This window comes from Scophthalmus maximus, chromosome 16, assembly GCF_022379125.1.
Source record: "Scophthalmus maximus strain ysfricsl-2021 chromosome 16, ASM2237912v1, whole genome shotgun sequence".
In the NCBI taxonomy this organism is placed as follows: domain Eukaryota; kingdom Metazoa; phylum Chordata; class Actinopteri; order Pleuronectiformes; family Scophthalmidae; genus Scophthalmus; species Scophthalmus maximus.
The window spans coordinates 10933246-10951619 of NC_061530.1; the positions used below are offsets into that span (position 1 = coordinate 10933246).

General features: G+C 42.0%; 2 protein-coding genes across 8 annotated transcripts in view; both read left to right on the forward strand.

Annotated features, from left to right (window-relative positions):
- The window catches only part of ccdc78 (coiled-coil domain containing 78), a 31575-nt gene extending 23616 nt beyond the window's left edge, over positions 1–7959 (forward strand). For 2 of the 6 annotated variants that reach the window (XR_004785721.2, XR_004785717.2), the window contains exons 15-16: positions 126–287; positions 2096–5647. The gene's annotated coding sequence lies outside the window, so the exon portion shown is untranslated. Of the gene's footprint in view, positions 1–125; positions 288–2095; positions 5648–5686 lie in introns of those variants that run through there. The other 4 variants (XR_004785718.2, XR_004785719.2, XR_004785720.2 and 1 more) reach the window with 4 other exon arrangements.
- A 4403-nt stretch (positions 7960–12362) lies between these two features.
- Positions 12363–18374, forward strand: stub1 (STIP1 homology and U-Box containing protein 1). Of its 2 annotated transcripts, none has more exons than XM_035613268.2 (8): positions 12363–12518; positions 13285–13514; positions 13668–13866; positions 14261–14426; positions 14585–14660; positions 14762–14818; positions 15717–15833; positions 16491–18374. In XM_035613268.2, the coding sequence occupies exons 2-8, from the start codon at positions 13401–13403 to the stop codon at positions 16614–16616; spliced, it is 855 nt and encodes a 284-aa protein (XP_035469161.1). In that variant the 5' UTR covers positions 12363–12518; positions 13285–13400; the 3' UTR covers positions 16617–18374. The 2 variants fall into 2 exon arrangements, with proteins under 2 accessions (XP_035469161.1, XP_035469162.1); XM_035613269.2 differs by having other exon boundaries at positions 12376–12518; positions 12977–13514.

The following is an 18374-nucleotide window of genomic DNA, read 5'->3' on the forward strand; positions in this document are numbered from 1 at the left end:
TTCCCTATAATTACAGTGTATAGCGTCAAGGCCCACAAAGCATCATAGGCTGTAAAATGTAGCGTTTGCGTTGTGATGAGTCGGTGAGAGCGGCGAGGTCGACACTTTCCCACCTCCCCACGCAGGTGAAGGGGCTCCTGGTGGAATGGCGGCAAGAGGCTGTGAGAAGAACCAACCCTGGGACCTCGGAAAAATTGTGCTGATATTTACCCTGCGAGCCCCCATGAGAGCCTCATGTGAAAACTGACACCTGCTCTCTCATTGCACTTTCTCAGGATCCTGATTGTGTATGTTTGTTTGTAAGACAGTAAATTTCGCTTTGTGCCTCTCATCTCGGCTTGTGTAGTCTGCGTGAGTGTGTGTGTGTGTTTGTGTGTGTGTGTGTGTGCGTGTGTGTGTGTGTGTGTGTGTTGGTGTAAAGCCCAGTGGGAAACCGAGTACAAGAGGGCCCTATACCAGATAAACAGAGTCCGAGAGGGTTGATGGCAAACGCAGCTGGAAACATGCAGAGACACCCTGAGAATGCTCTCTAATGCTTTTCCAAACATGTAATAGATCACTTAGCTGCACTGTCACAAAACTCTCATAACAGCCCCTGTGCGCTTTAATCTTCTCCGCCGGGATCTGACATGAAATGAAATATGTCCTATGCGTTGTCAAACGGAGGTGAATTATCCCCTGATTTAGATTTAGAGTGACACAAGTCACAAGAGATTTGTGGCAGCAGTGATTGCGCCTAACTTTGCAAACGCAACAATTCTCTCCTCTTTCTGACTTAAAAACACAATCTCACTCACACGCAAACATGGTCTTGTTTTATCCCCTCCGTCATTGTCATCATTGCTTGTGTGTCTTTAAAGCACTGTCAAACACATTCCGGTTTTTTTTTTCAAAGCATTCTGAAGATGTTTGAATCTTCTTTATGGCTCCAACAATCCACTTTTCTTTTTCTTTTTTTGCATTCAGCAACTCCAAATATAACCTAATTATAGTGTCGGGGTCAAAGGTCACAGCTGGGTGCCCCAGGGACTTTCCTCAGCAAAATGGAGGGAAGAAGCTGCAGGTGTCCAAAATGGACCTCTCGATCTATTGTGCCCAATTCTGTGAAGTTCTTCAAATCGTAGTTTCAAGACTTTTTATAAGCAATTTTTCCTGCATTCAAACATAGGAACCGTGCCATAGACATTGTGACATTTAACAAAACTGAAACATTAATATAAAAAGGTTTTAATCTTTAGGGGTAAGGGCCAATATTATGTTTCACAGGGAAGTATTATAGTTACTTTCAGCTTATACAAGGCACTGTATTAAACTACAAACAATTAGTTGATTAATTGTGATTTGCTCCACCTCACCTTATTACAACATCTAAATAAAATGACACTTTAATGCGTTACTTCTAATAATGAATTCATGCAATACATAATAATGTAAAGATGAAGAGGCACAGGTTTCCGTACTTTTACTTTTGATATTCTAAGTTTACCTCTGTACTTTTACGAGAGCAACATTTTTCAATGCAGGTTTTTTACTTGTGGTTTTTAAAGTCGCATCATCATTTTATCTAAAGGAAAGATTTGAGTTCTTCTGCAACCATTTGTGTTTTCCGTTTCTACCCTGTAAATTGTTAAGTAACGCACCCTGAAGTCAACAAAGAGCTCACGATCTGCAGACTTTCAGTTTCCCTTTGAGCTTGTGTTGCTCTCCTTTATTTACTTAGTTTGTCAAAATTCATTCCCGCTGTTTATGAACCATACAGCTCCACCAAATATTCCCCCTCTGACAGGGCTGTTGTGATTATCATCCCTCGAGCCTGATTATTATTGTATTCCTCTATCATGAAGGAGTTAGATCCAATCTCTTATCTCCCAGTGTAAGGAGATAATGATTGTGTCACTGAGCCGAGGCTGACTTTACACAGGGACAGCGTCAATAGTGCAGCCAACCATGATGTCCTTTGCATTGATTCTCACATTCTTCAGTGTTCAAAGGCACACAAGGGAATAGTTTAGCTCAAGGGTAAACAGTTTCTTTTTAAGTGGTTCTTCACACGACGTCGCCGCTGCTAACTCCCAGCATATTTACTCTTTTACAGAGCTTGATTGTGAGCAGCGGACGGGGATGGAACAGCCAAACGAAAACACGTCGCAGCCGCCGCAGAATGGAGAGGAAGTTTCCTGTGGTACTTTGAGCTTTAAGGGTAAATTTAGACTACAAAGCATCTGCAGTCAGCGCCACATCTTTTGATTGTAGCCAGATTGAAGCAGGCATTTGTTGTGCTCTTTTTTTTTTATGGACGCTGCATTTCCTCATCAGACTGTGGTAATGTGAGCGAAATTGGGTCTGTGAATGGTTTGGCCCGTCTTGATTTTGGAGGGAAACACACTTCTCTTTTGGTAGGCAGCGTCCCCAGTCCCTTTCACTTCACATTTATGACACTCATTAGGTGCCATTAGCTGCATCTCCATATCCCACGACTTGTAATCCAGATGAGGGGGTTGTTATCAGTAGCCCAGCGGCGCTGCAGTCCGTGCCTTGGGCCTGGTGAGTTTTGATAGACAGTGTTGTTGGAGCCCAGCTGGGGGTCAGACAGAGGTTCTCCGCTGTCCGTCTCCTGTGCTGCGCCCCCTCCCCCGCACTGCTTCTAATTGGCTGGATCAAATTGGAGGGAAACTTAACAAGGAGCAGGATCCCTCCAAAATCGACAATAGGTATAGTGTTTTACATATGTCCACAGGAAAGACAGATGTTGTCCCTCTCGACCACATCCACATTTGAATACCCTTATTTCGATACAATGGGAGAGGATACAAAGGGACTATATTTTGGCGGTCAAGCAAATGCATAATTTTGGCGGCCAAGACGAGTTAGTGTTCTTAAAGTTGTTGTGATAGATCTCACATAGTCTGGATGCTGTGGAGAGTACATATTTTAATTCATATAACATCTGTGTAGGAGGGGTTACTGTCAAACATGGCAACTAAAAGTCAGATCCTCAAAATGTGACATGTTTTACCCCTTGTATCAGTGACAAATTAGTTTCTTATAGCATTTTAGGGCTTTCTCTGCATCCAGGATATGTCAAAGATAATAATTTTATCATCATTTTCAGCATCCATTGAGGTAAAGTGTTTTTTAACAAAAAATTACAGCCTAAAAGAATCTGTATAAATAAATTAGGTTTCCTTAACAATTTCACATTTGGAAGATAAAATATGAAATACAAATATATGCCTTTTCCTCTCAGAGAGTTAGGTGAGAAAAAAGATACATATCCTTTAGCAGCTGGTTAGCTTAGCTTAGCATAAAGTCTTGAAAACAGGGGAAGCAGCTTTTCTGAATCTGTTTAAAGGTAAGAAAATCAGAAGCTCACTAATGAACATCTGATCATATTTGGCTTGTTAAGTCTGTAAAAAAAACAACAACGCAAAAAGTATAAAACAGTGGAGATATTTATGAAGGGTTTCTTCAAGCTAAGCTAAGCCAAGCTAACCTTGTTGTCCAGAGTCAGCACTTTTACCAAAACGTTGAACTGTTCACTTATAGGTGCCAGGTGTACGTTTTCTCTGTCGATAGTAAAACCTGTACATAGAGCACATTTAATAGGCATGCACAGAATGGATGTGAAATCCAAAATCTGATGAATCCTTACATCACCGTTGCCTTAACATTGAAAACATCTCATATAAATTAAATTTATGTATTATTCTATATTAATATAATGTATTAAAAATGTGTAATGTATTAATGTTGACTAACATGACTTCTCTCTTGCTTGTCTTAGTTTAAAAAACCGACGTGCACAGGTCACATTTTAAATGTCACACATCAGACACTCACAGTTGGAAAATGCTGCAGACTAAAAGACAAAAGAATGGATGGTCAGTTTTTTTTCTTTTGTTGCCTGACTGCATTCGATCTCCTCCTCCTCCTCCTCCTCCTCCTCCTCCGTCTTCTCTGCACTACATCCTGCTCTGTCAATTGAGTTTGCTCAGCCTAGGCTATCCTTGGCTTGCAGAATATAATTAGTCTGCCTACACACATACACATGCACACACACACATGCACATAGAGACTTTAAACTTTAAACCCCCCATACAAAGGCCCACTCACACAATAGACACATGCCAATACTATGACCCCCTTGGCTATCACCCCATGCACAAAACACTCCCTGTTCGTCCTCAAACCCTCCCCCTCCTGCTCACTCAGCACAATAATGACACTGATAAGATTACATTTTTTACATATCACATTTCACATCGTATCATACAAATAATAGAGAGCTTAACAGGTGCTGAATCTCAGCTTTTACGGTGGAGATCTGAAATCTGGCTGTTGGTCAGAATGACGCTCGCCGCTTGCCTCGATGTATTAAGTTTCACGTGATAAAGTTAATAATGCGTTACGGTTTCAAAGCAGGATGCCGAGGAGTTTGTAACCAAAGATGGAGCGGAGCTTTGCCTTCATAAACCGTTGAAAGTCAGGATCTAAAGTCATTGCTCACTTACATTTTCAAGTACGAGTTAAGACTGCTGCGTGAACCACAACTTGCAATAACTTTTATTTGCAGAAGTAAAATTATGCTTGATCATAAACTTGATGAGAATAAAGGTGTCACATAACAGTGATTCTACAATAGTGATAACAAGCGATTTAGTGATCATTCTTCCAGCCTTAGCAGTAATCTGAGAATCTTTGCATTTCAGCCCCCAGATGACAATCACGCTCTCTGAATGGAGACGCAGTCGGACCATAATTGCACACCACATCTAAGTCCAGAGCATCTTTTATCTCCCACCATCTTTCAGCGACTCCATTCAGGCTCCTTGGTGACCTGTAAGCTCGTCCCCGAGCCCCTTTTGATCTAGTTTCTTTTTAAATGCCATTGCACACGAGCCCTTTGCTCTCTCTCTCAGCACCTGCAATGCAGTGTCCTGCGGCTCATCCGGGGAACCTGTCATTTAAAAAAATGTATACATCTGTTGCAAATGAGGTAGCCTTTGTTGGGGGGGAACCCTTGAGGCGACCGCCAAAATTTGGTGTCCCCCTGGCTCCATCATTGAGTAGACCCCCAACCCCCCCGCTTCACTGACCCACCCATCCACCCACACACACACACATACACACACACACACACACACACACCTCCCACTTCAGGGGTATCATATCACCTATCCCTCGGGGTATGGTGTGCAGGGTTGGATGTTCTCATGATAACAGGTGTATTTGAATGTATACAACAGGTGGGCTGAACGCTTAAAGAGAAGTCATGTGGTTGTGTTGCTGGCTTTACCATTGTTGTACGGTTTAAATGTATTTCATATCACACAGTGGAATTAATGAATATTTTAGCAAAATCTTTTAATCATTTCAGTTTAAGCTTTTGTGGCATAATTGTGGAGGTAAACCCCCCACAAACATTCAATAAAAACATCTTTGACGGATGCTGGATCAAAAAAATATCACAGAGGAACCTCTAACACCTAAAAGCTCCCGTTGAAGGATTTTATTTGCTGCAATAATGTTAAAAGCCCACAGCTCTTCCCCAGACAGATAATTGTGGAAGTGACCGTTAGATCCTGTTTTTAAGCATTGAGCATATTAGAAGTTCTGCAAAGCATACCAGAGGCAATAAATATTTATCTCACTGCTCCGTGTGGATGTTTGGCTTTATTTTCTTCAGCCGACCCAAGACCGGAGGAAGCTGATGGAGGGGAAAAAGGAGGAGAGACAAAAAAAAGAGTCTGTCCTCTGACCGAGTGGCCCTTCAATGGAGGTTGTTTCTTTCTGCAGTGAACTGTGTCGTCCTGCAGACCAGTGAGGAACCAAAGTAAAAAGCGAACAAGGGAACTTGCTGAATAACTAGAGCGTGGAGTTTAGCCCTGAATTGCCCGACACAATGCATGCACACATATGCATGACTGCATATACTTTTTTTCTATATGTCACATACTTGGACACACACACACACACACACACACACACACGGAAACACACATTCATACAGAGTCCCAGCTCAAGGATTTTGGGCCTATCTGCACATGTATGCAGGCTAATCAGGGCCTCTCCACAGACAGAAAGCAAAGGGTCACACAGGGTGAGATGTTTGTGATGGAAATTTGGACGGCAGGCGTAGGAAAACAAAGCTAGAGACAAGACGCCCCAGAGACGACATACTTTACACATGAGATAACACACATTGAGGAGTTACACAAAAAAAAAATTAGAATGGGATAACAAAGCCTTTTCTCATTTATATAACTGATAAGGAGCTCCATTGCTGACACTTTCACGGAATTATTAATTATAATATTTTTTTTGTAGATTTAATTCTGAGAGCTGTGTAGAAACCTTTTTGTTTAAGTAAGTCACAAGATAAGAAATTGCTTCAGTTGAATCTGTACACTGGGTTGGGGATGAGGACTAAAACGCTCCTCACTTCAGAATGCGTTGAACAGCAGAATGTATGGCTATACCTTATTGTTATTCTTAAAACTGTTTCCTCCCCTCCAGGTTGCCTTAAATATATAATGTCACTCCAGCTGTATACATACATTAAGCAAGGACACATATTTTTCCACTGACTGCATATGATCCAGTGGCGAATGCGTCGCGTCACCCTCTTCATTCCTGCACCGCTGGAGCCCAGGACATATAGCTCTAACTGGGCATATAGAGCACAGATCAGGGGCATCCAATGGAACCACCGTACCTCACTGAGAAATCACACAAAGATGGGATTTAATGGCCCTTCGATTGAACGGTTCTGAAAGGCCAACCTCTGACCCCCCAGCCTTGACCCCTGGCAACCCCACCCATCCTCCAGGGTCCAGTGCTTGTCATTGGTCATTTGTCAAACACTGATCTGATTACCGTCCAATTTGGGATGTGCCGACTACACACTTTTAGGATCAGGACAAGCCGCATTCAGTAACTTTACATGACAACAAATAGCTGGATTGTTGTGGGAATAGTAAAGGGACGAGTATTTGTTCTATTCAGGGACGAGAGACAGACAAAACGGAGATAGGCGGCAACTTTGGTATGTTAGAACTGGTCATCGGGTTCGTGTCAAAACTGTTCAAGAAAAATATCGTCATATTTCCTCCTGACTCATAGGTCAAAAAAAGATGATTATTTGAATCAAGAGAGAGGAATCAACAGATGAATTATCAAATGAATCATCCAAACTAAACAGCCGTCAAGATCTAGTGATAAACAGTAGACACAGTATTCTTCATCAGTAAAGAATGTCTTTTTTTATATGGGTCCAAGACAGTGAAGTTGCTTATTTAAAAAAAAACAACACAGCCCTAATTTCACAGATTTATTTTATTTAAGTATGGAATTGAAAGTTTAAAAATGATTAAAAGATTTTTTTCAAAATTTGCTTCTGATGTGTAAAGAAATCCGAAATTGTGACGCAAATTGCGTTGATCCATTAGTAAATCTGGGTTTTAACTATGGAAGCTTTAAACTCTGGTAGCCAGTAAGATATTGACTCAACGGCTGGAACTTTTCCAGAGGGGCTGTATGAGGGGACGCAAATGTCAGCAATTGTTGCTTTTCCTTTCAACCTCCTAATGAAATTTCCGGAAAATGCCCGAGTGAGCCCATGTGAGAATACGGCAGGAAAATCTCGGGAAGATTCACTGCGGGCGAGCGGACGATCTACCCAGGTGCCACACCTCGCCTGAATGTTGTGAAAACCTCTGAATCGTGCACGTTTCCAGTGCTAAGTGTGCACTTTGTATGTCTGCACAGTCTCTCTGTATAACAATGGATTATGTAAGTAAATGGATGTACAGCAATATATTATTCTCTGTATGTCACTTTTCACATTATGTCTGAAAATCTTCTGCAAGGGACTGTCAGTCAAATATAACTAACACCTTATCCTGTTCAGTCCCTGGAGGACTGCACATATACACAAACACACACACAAAATAAACCTCTGTCTGGCCAAAACACACACACACACACACACACACACACACACACACACACACACACACACACACACACACACACACACACACACACACACACACACACACACACACACACACACACACAATTAGCCCATAGTTCTCAGTCTGCTATAGCTCCTTTGGATTGTGCTGGGGAAGGGGAGGGGGGTCCAGTGACCCCAGAGAGCATGACCTGAGGGGACATTTGTGGAGTTGTCGGGGGAGTATCAGTGAAGACAGGGGGATGGGGCATCAGGGAGGGAAAGTAACTTCTTGCTGCCCCTGCTGATACTCTCCTGTGAAGATCCCCATTGGGGTTTTTTTTTAAAGTGAAAAACAAACTGATAAGTCATCACGACAGTAAATCCTCCCAGAACAATTGCTTTTGAGTTGATAATGTGACGAGGCACAACTTAAACAAAGCTCATTATAATTATAAAAAAAACACAAAGGACTCAATCTTGTTTTTTGCAGCATGTGGTTGATAACAATCAGTAAACCAATGCTTTCCATCTGGGGGAAGTTGTCCGTCGTATTAATGGTTAACCTAAATTTATATATGGAGATGCAGTAGTGAAGGAGGGATCGGTAAGATTCCCTCCGCATCCCTGAATGAGTTGAACGAGTTAGAGGCAGGAGTTTTGATTTCCCTCCAAAAACTCTATTGTAAAACTTCCCCCTCTCCACTTATAAAAGCTACTCAGCAGCCGCCTCCACCCCCAGCCGTCACACATCAATCCATGGTGGGGTGTGTGTTTTGGGAAGTGGGGGTGTCTCAGTCAGAGTGCCGTTAACCCCCCAGGGTGTAAAGGATTTCTGGACCAACACTGCAAGTTTCAAAAACAAACTCTTTGTTTTTGCTTTACTCAAGATGTTTTTAAGGGCATCAAACCAGCAGGCATTGTGTCACTTGCATCCAGTCTGAGATCAAGTAGAAAGATTCAACTTTATAAAGTGGCCTGATGCACATGTGCGAATTTAGCTGATACTTATCCCAAAATCTCCTATAAAATCTTGTGATACGTTGCAAAGACTTTTATTTGCTTTCTAAATGTGAGAGCCGGAGATTCAAACTAATTCTTAACAGTCCTCATTTTGTTGGCTCCATGTTTGTGTGTACGTGTCTGTAAGGTCCGAATAAAGGACATGGATGCATAATTTAAGAGGTAAAATAGAGTTGTTCCACCCCCTCCCCTTTGTCAGGAAGCTTAATCGGGGCTGCAGAGGTGTGTCGGTAACCTTTGACCTCTTGGGTATCTCTGGCCTTTCTCTTACTTGCCTTTAGGTTTGCATCAGGATATCCCTCATTTAACTCTTAACCTACAAGTCCCCTTTAGCAATCAGTGGTTTCACAGTTAAGGCATGTGCACATAAAAGCACATTTACACAGTCAGTTGTTCACTATAAATGAATGATGACCAGACACTTGCAACCACAACTGACTAGACAAAAAATACCAGAAGGAATGGATCTGCTGAACAGTCAGGTGTAAACTGAAAGCACTGAGTGTGCAGCAGATGCACATATAACAATTCTCCCTATAGTTCAAATAATTAGGGGAGGAGAGTACGTCAGCGTAGTTAAAACAGCTTCTAGCTTCTGTTGTAATCAGGGAGCATTGTAGAATGTATATCTATAAGGCAGTTTACACTGGAAAAAACGGTTCTGTTGTGTAATTAATGTGTAGAGTAATCTCTGCTTTCCCACTGAAGGAAACGTTACATATAATCCATCTGAAGTGATGAAGATCAGGTTCAACAGGTTTCTTTTTCTAGAATGAGATGAATCTCAGATGAAGTGTTGACGTGCAGGACAAAATGAAAAGAGTTTACTTTCACCGTGTGAAAACTGGATTGCTCAATAGTCAGATTTAGCAAACTGGTTTCTGGCAAGACAAACTTAGTAGTAGCTATCAATCATCATTTGTGATTTGAACAAGTTGGGAAATTGAAACGGTTTGGTGGAATGCATTTCACTAAGCTGCTGAGACAGGCTGAGATTTATTTTAAGCAGCATCCATTGGAACAGGAGCAAAAGTAGAGACCAGTTGCACATTAACTTTCTCTTGCACATTTGCGAATGTGGATCCACATGCATGGACTTTGTATGAACTCAGAAAGCAGCTCTGAACACTCGATGAACAAGTTTGCATCTGTGAGTAGATTTTAGGGGCAACGAGTTAATGTAAAGCGGGACAATTGTGATTGGCAGCTGGGCATGTGTGTGCATGTGTGTGCAGTTGGTGTCACAGTGTGATAGTTACCTACAGAGTATGTGGGTAGGCATCTATGTCCCTTCCATTTCCATTTTGTTACAGTTAAAACAGAGGAACTATTATTTTACTTGTTTGTATGTGTCAAATTCAGAGCCTCTTCAACAATCTGCTATAAGTCTATGAGCCTTTCCCCTTCTTGAAAATTAGCATTCCTACCCCCAAAAAATGGCCACCATTGTGGATAAATACTGCTTTTGTTTCACCCATTCGAACCCGAGGCGTCCCTGAACGCTGAGGGGAGTGTGTCCACCCTTTTTCACTTTTCAGGCGCTTTGGCGCTGAATAGCGGAGACCATTGCCAAATGGGAAAACGACAACACAGGCAGAAAGAAAGACCAGAATCAATCAGGAAGTGGCAGCTTTTCAGCTGTGCCAGAGGAGCTGGGCAACTTCCTGGTCTTGTTGCCAAGTTGACTGGAAGCTCAGCCAGCTGGTGCAGCGGGCAGCAGTTGGATTTGATGGAGGAGGATGGCAGCGGATGACGGTTGGGATGTTGGACAGGAGGAGTGGGCGGAGAGATGGCGAGAGAGGGAGAGAGATCGCAGTTTAAATGTAAGCAATGATCAAACGGCATTCATATGAACTATCAAGTGTGGAGTGTATTCTGTTCATAATCCTTTGTAAACAAACACATTATCCCTCCAATTACTCCCCGCTTCTGGTATGCAGGATTTTTCTCACAATTCTTTGTTGTAGTATTTGTTTATAGCCTTTTTAATTGCAAAGAGAAACTGCATTTTTTGAAAATCTTTTTCCCTAAATAATCACATAAACTCATAAACTGAATATAACATTCTGGCTTCATCCTAACATATTGACAATTTAAAAAGCTGAATATGATATTATACAATAACTCCACTGAGATGAAAATTGTGGATTTGAGTCAGTAAAACTTATATGATGATACTATATATCATGATGTGTTTTTCTTTATTTCTTCAAGTCAGTTAGTTCTTCTTAGTTTAATAAAGGCAAAAAAGTTAATTCTATAATGTTTGTTTCTCATCTCACTCATGTTTCTGAAAAGCTTAACTTAAAACCATCTTTGAATCTAAACTTGAAGTATCGGTCTATTTCTCCTCACCAGTCTCATCCCTTGTATCACTTTTACAGGGATGGGACTGATGACTTGGGGTTGGCAGGGTGGGTGAGTGGGTGTTCTAGAGGGAGATCAGGGGACCAGACTGGTGGAGATAGGTAAACACAGCTGGGGACACACAGCGCTGGTGGGTCTGTGGCTTAGCGGCCCCCTTCCCTCATTTAACAGTGTGTTTGCTCAGGAGATGTCCCCTAATCTTCGCATGCTGATCTCGGTGTGGAGCCTTCACAGAGCCCCAACAGGCCCTGGATGAAAGCGACCCCGTCCACTGTCACAGCCTTGCTAATTCCCCCATGGCTGAACTTGAATGTTGTTATTAAAAGGCCTCAGGGGTCATCATCTATGGATCTGTCTGTGTGGGGCTGAATCTCTCTGTGGGTGGGATGGCCCTGATAATATATACTAAATTCTTCTATATACATAATCTGTTTCTCTGAACAAGCCTCCTAAAGACCATTTCCATTGAGTATCAGGCAAAAAAACCGTTATCAGTGACAGAATATATTTATATTACTTAAATTACAGTTGATCACAAGGAGAACGATCTCAATTGTCGAGGGTTTTATATGATGCTTATTTCCCCCAGTGCTTCAAAGAGTTTTGACATTCCTTAAAAAGTTTATCCATCCATCCATCCATCTATCTATTTGTCTGTCTGTCTGTCTATATATATATATATATATATATATATATATATATATATATATATATATATATATATATATATATATATATATATACTGAATATATAATAAAATGATTATGTAGCACCATCTGCTGGTGATTTGCCTACTTTTCGTTGAGCTTCTCTCCTCCCGTCAGGTGGTGGATGCTGCAGCTTGAAACATGATCTGTAAAGATCTAGTATAAAGAGCAGGTTGTATGGATATATTTTTAGCTTACATGGGGAGAAATATTTCCAAGGACACTGACATTCATATATGACAATTTTCTTTTGTGTACGATTAGTTCTGTCCGGGCAAGAAAAAAGAAAAAGGGAAGAAAAACGTCCTTTCGGCTTCCGTTGACGTCGCGTCAGCGCTTGACGTCAGCATAACAACAACCTGTCATGACAGCTCGTTTGGGGGAGAAAAAAATAATCGCTTAAGATTTGACATCAAAGTATTTTTAAATAATCTATTTCACCCGCATGTAAGAACTCCTCTCTAAGGTAAGGACCGGATATAGACAAACACGCGAGCATCTTCAACGGAAGCCAGTATTAGGCGGTATAGCACACAAGCTAACGTAGCATTAGCCACTTTGTGTTAGCCGAGGTTGCCTAGCGGCGTTGAGGTAAATTCCAAAACGCCCTTTTCCAGGTCCGTGTTAGCTGCAGTCCAAACGTTCCATTCAGCCACTGGATGCATTAGTAATCCTGTGACCGCGCACTGGGCACAAGTCTTCTCATCAGCGAGCTGCCGGGCGGAGCGTTTATCGACAACATAGCTCACTCGGCTAGCTCAGCTAAGTGGCTAACATCTGAGCACCGATCTCTTGTTCGCTTATAACTAGAGTTGGCGACGGTGTCACTCTTGTCTCTGTTCTCACCGGGACGGTACATTATACATTTGTTTGTATAGATTTATCTGTGCTTGTGTATGACCTTTAACAACCATTGTGTGCCAGTGGTGTAGTGACACCGTGGAAAGCCTGGCTCTGTCGGGAGGCAGCGGGGAGATGTTTGGCGATGGCTTGCTAGCTAGCTGTGCTGTTCACGGAGTCGCCGCCGATGTCCGTCACGTGAATAGTTGATTGGTCGAGCCACCTCGCTGTGTTTCCCCGTGGCGAGCACAGTCAGCGGGTTACACGTCGGCCCGTTTGGAGCGGCACCGAGATCTGCGCCGAATTCGCCCGGGACGCGCACTGCAGGTGCATTGCAGCAAACGCACGCTTCTGCGTGTTCTAACTTCCCATGGGCTGTGTCTCCGGTCTAGCGTGTGAGATCCAGGCGGGACGGGGCATTCTCGAGCCTGTCAGGTAGCCAGCCGAAGAGACGGGGAACAGGATAGGGAAGCAGGGCGAGGCGGGCCCCGCGGAGCCGGCGGAGAAAATGGCCGGCAGCCCGGAGAAGAGTTCCACCGCGCAGGAGCTGAAGGAGCAGGGGAACCGGCTGTTCCTCTGCCGCAAGTACCAAGAGGCTGCTACGTGCTACAGCAAAGCTATTGTGAGTAATTGACTCATCCTTCACAAATATACATTCAAGCATTGCAATCTCCTTTTGAGACAAATGCATCATCGGGCGACGTGTCCCTTTGAATGTGCTTGTGCCATCATGTCACTGAGCAATGTGCATATTTTGGTTTGTCCCGTCTCCCAGAACCGTAATCCATCTGTGGCGGTGTACTACACCAACCGGGCTCTCTGCCACGTGAAGCTGCAGCAGCATGACAAGGCTCTGGCCGATTGTAAGCATGCACTGGAGCTGGACAGCCAGTCGGTCAAGGCCCACTTCTTCTTGGGCCAGTGTCACTTGGAGCTGGAGAACTATGATGAGGCCATCGGTAACCTGCAGAAAGGTAACAACGTCCTCCTGAAGGAGGGTGAACGTTTCTCTGTGTTTTGCAGTAGTGTGTAAAAGCTCATATTTTTCTCATGCACTTCCTCATTCATCTTTTAGTCCATGAGTTTTACTTCATTTTAAGGTCTGACTTTCTTCCATTCCTGCTGTCAGTAGTGTCAGGGTTGGAGTGCTGATCCTAGAACCGTTGCCATTTAATCGGGTCTGCAGGGATGTATTATAGTATGTTTTGTCAGGGTTGCCATGCCTGTAATCATAATATTCTCTAGATAAAGGTATAGAAGGTTTCACATAGTTATCTATCACTGACTTCTTATCTACTAAACGAGGGGTGTTGGAGAGAAATCTTAAGGAAAGCATTTTAATTGTTACCCACTTTTTTTCTTTGACAGCATATAACCTGGCAAAAGAGCAGAGGCTGAATTTTGGCGATGACATCCCCAGTGCCTTGCGCATTGCCAAGAAGAAACGCTGGAATAGCATTGAGGATAAGCGCATCAACCAGGAGAACGAGTTGCATGCTTATTTGACCAAACTCATACTGGCTGAGAAGGAAAGGTAAGACTGGGGAACAGGGGAGCACTCAAATATCCAGCATTGTTTTTCATCTGATAGTGAGCTCTTGATGATTACTGTTAATCTGTGAAATAAGTTTGTTGTTATTATTATCTTTCTGGATGGAGCTGTGATTTTCCATATCTTTGTGATTTGAGCAGAGAACTTGAAGAATACAAAGAAAAACAGGATGACAATCAAAATGGAGGCGATAATGCCAAGATTGCATCAAAACATGTACGTTTTTGCATATATGCATTTAATAAACACATGGGATTATATATTTTAATATGTACTTGAATATTCATGAGTAACATTTGGAAATGTGACCCACTTAGGACAAGTATCTAATGGACATGGATGAGCTCTTCTCTCAAGTGGATGAGAAAAGAAAAGTAAGCATGACATTTTATCCATTCACTCAGCCATTTGCGATACCCACTTATTACCGTTGTTAAAGTACTGGAGGTTATCCCATCATGCACTGGGCAAAAAGCAGGTAAACGGTGAAACCTTGCACGTTAACATCACAAGGCCGACAAACAAGAAGGCACATCTTGATATCATTCAATCACACAAATGCGTCTTTGCTTACTGCACTCACCTACTTCACACCATCTCCTCTGATCGTTGACATAGCAACAACAGAAATAGACTCTCGCACACACGTTCAGATTTGTGTATAGATATGTAGGCAGACCTCAAATCTATTTCCTTTGTGCCAGAACATTCCCTCTGCCCTGTTTTTGTAGTTGTACATTCAACCTTCACGCTGCAGTTGTGACTAAGTCGCCACCTCTACTGTTAATGTATGTATTATTTCCAGCCCAAGCTGTTTCTGTGGTAACCGTCCTTTATTTGTTTCTCAAGGCGTGACGTGATTAAGTAGCCACACTATAGATAGTTGTTTGCTCGACCGAGGTAGTTGTCATGTAACTGTCAGTTGAAATGACACTGTACTGCCAGTGACAGCCTGCAGTGTGTTTCTCTCCTGTATGTGTGTGAAGGTGTAAGGACCAGCGGTTCAGCGTGGAGCCGACAAATCCACTTTAAATTATGATAATTAAGTACCTTTTAACAAATCAATGATATTTTTAGTCTGAGCAGTGGTGCTGCAATGTTGTATTTAATCTAAACTGATGGTGTTTCTGGAGGCAAATATAATCATGAACATGGATATGAGTTTGTCATTAAACTGTAATGAACCCTGTAAGAGCAGGGAAAGACAGGATTGTGCATCGGTTCGCATGAAATGAGTGTGACTCTTGTTGCTGTATTTTTTTGTTGGTTCAGAAGCGGGAGATTCCAGATTACCTGTGCGGGAAGATCAGTTTTGAGCTGATGAGGGAGCCGTGCATCACACCCAGTGGAATCACCTATGACCGCAAGGACATTGAAGAGCACCTACAGGTAAAATGATTGCGACGTTTCTTATCACCGCTGATCTGGTATTTACAAGCCTTAAATTCATAAACTCAGAAATCTATAATTAATTGTTGAAAATAATCATTAATGCAATAAGCTACAGTTCACATATATCACTTCTTTTGGACTTTGATAAAAGACACACTACTCAATAAAACAATTACCTATTTATTCATGTGATCTTTTTTTTATCCTATGTTCATTTCGATTTTTTTCACTGAAATTGAAGTGCTGCTTAGTTTATAGCAATGCAACATGTGATTTCCATCCTTTGAAATTTTCAGTGATAAAATTCAAAGGTGTACAATTAAATAAAATAAGTTTTGAAACATAGAGATAATATATATCTAAATTACATTGTACCCAAACACATTATAGATTTAATCATATCGATTTGAACATGTTGTATCTGAATTTATTTATCTGGGTTGTAATGATGTTTTAATTTCAAAGTTTTAATGTTAAGGTTAAATTTCCAATGTAGATATTGAGCTGCTGAAACGAAACAAACTCTAAAATATTCACTTTCCCATTAAGTCAATGTGCGTGTCCCAAAATACAAAGAATTTTTCTTATTGCAAATATTATGTATAAAATGAGCCACAGATGGAAACATAAACATTTAACCTTCCCTCTCTACAGCGAGTGGGTCATTTTGACCCAGTCACCAGGAGCCCCCTGACCCAGGACCAGCTGATCCCCAACCTGGCCATGAAGGAAGTCATCGATGCCTTTATCCAGGAGAACGGCTGGGTGGAGGACTACTGAAGGGACGTCCCGCCTCCTATTTCTCCACGATGCCCCCAATCTCAGCACAAGCCCTGGACAACACAAGACTTTAGAGAACAGATCCTCCCCTTGCCTGGACATGTACTTTACACAAGCAGGAGAAGCCACACTATGGACTACCACACAGGAGCCACGTCTCTTGGTCTGCTTCCCCACCCTGCATCTTATCTTTGCTGTAAAACATCCTGCTCTGACTTTCTGAGGCTCGCTGGTCATGGCCTGCTGCTCCCTTTAAACCCCACCCCCACCCCTTTTCTTTTTGATTTACTTTCTATACTTTTTCTCCCCCTCCCTGTCATGCTGTCTCTAGTATTCCAAGCCTAACTCATTTCTTTACAAACTCCGTCTCCCTCCCGCTCTTTTTCTGAATGCCACAATCCTCGGAAAGTATCAGCACTGCACACCAGTGTTTCACAGATACCACCAATATAGAACAAAATACACTTTGGTGGTAGAATTTATTCAAAAACATTGGCCTTTTTATGTCGCATTTACTCCAGTATTTCATAGTTTTTCTTTTTCTTTTAAGAATGGAGCATTTGCCGACTTCTTAATGTACATTTGTTGAAGTGGTAACTAACATGCCAAAACACTATTCTCAATTAGGGGGGAACTAGTTTGTATGAACCTTTTACATGATGATTATTGAACAGTAGTCTACGGTAAGTGTGTCATTTTAACCTGTTGTGAGACAACTGGAATGAATGTGGCACAAATCCATGTCACTGAAGTGTAAGACTTTTGAGTACATGTTTTACTTTTCTTTGCATATCAATCACACCCCGTTACAGACAATTCAAATAAGTTGAGTGTAAGAGACTCTTAAGGTTCGACCTACAGTAATTCAAAATGTTTTTGTACCAGGTTTTCATGAAGAGCAGCCTTGAAATAGATAGAAGAAAAAAAATAATTATAATGGAAATGACTGCTGCACACAAAGTTTTAAAACATTGCTGGATATTAATTGAAAATGTTGAACTGTCTGAATTTTGGTAGATGGCGTCAGCTGTTCGGGTCGATGCTGAGATTTGAAGAATGCTCTGTGCTGTCTGTGTCGTACGTGGAAACCAAAATGTGCTCGGACGTTTGTGTTTGGCTCGTGCTGTCTGCCTGGAATGTCTGTGTGGTCGCTTACATCAAGCATGAAGTGAATTTTGTTTTTCCCGTGCAAAAATACAAAGAGGATGGTTGTCACTTCCTTCACCTTTTTTTGCTGTTAATCTTGCGCACCTTCTCCCCCCAGTGTCACAGTCACCGAGAAAATGGTTGCATCCGCTTATGTAAACCAGTCATCAGTGTGAAACTAACTTCTCTGAAAACCCCTTTACGAGGATTAGAGGATCACTTGTATTGCTGTACCAACCTCCTCTGTGTTAGACATGCTGGAAGAGTTACGACCATCTTATCTCATCCATACCTCAGTCCCAACTTTTGAAAATGCTGGTTCACCGGCATTGTCTGAAAAACGGCTCCATCCTATTAGTTTACAGGTTTTTTCTGCCGGATGTGTGTCTGTGGCGAGTTCGGCCTGTCGGTGGTTTGTTTTTTGAGTGCAGGTAGTGTAAATAATTTGCTTGTGTATCTCAGATTTTATTTCTTTACAATATAAGGTTCTTTTTTTCCGTTTTTTTTCTTGAGAAATCTTAGAGCTTGAGAAACTGTATTAAATGTAGATATGTTGATAACATAAATGCCTGGTTCAGTTTTCATTTGTCCCAATTAAACCATGAACTTTGA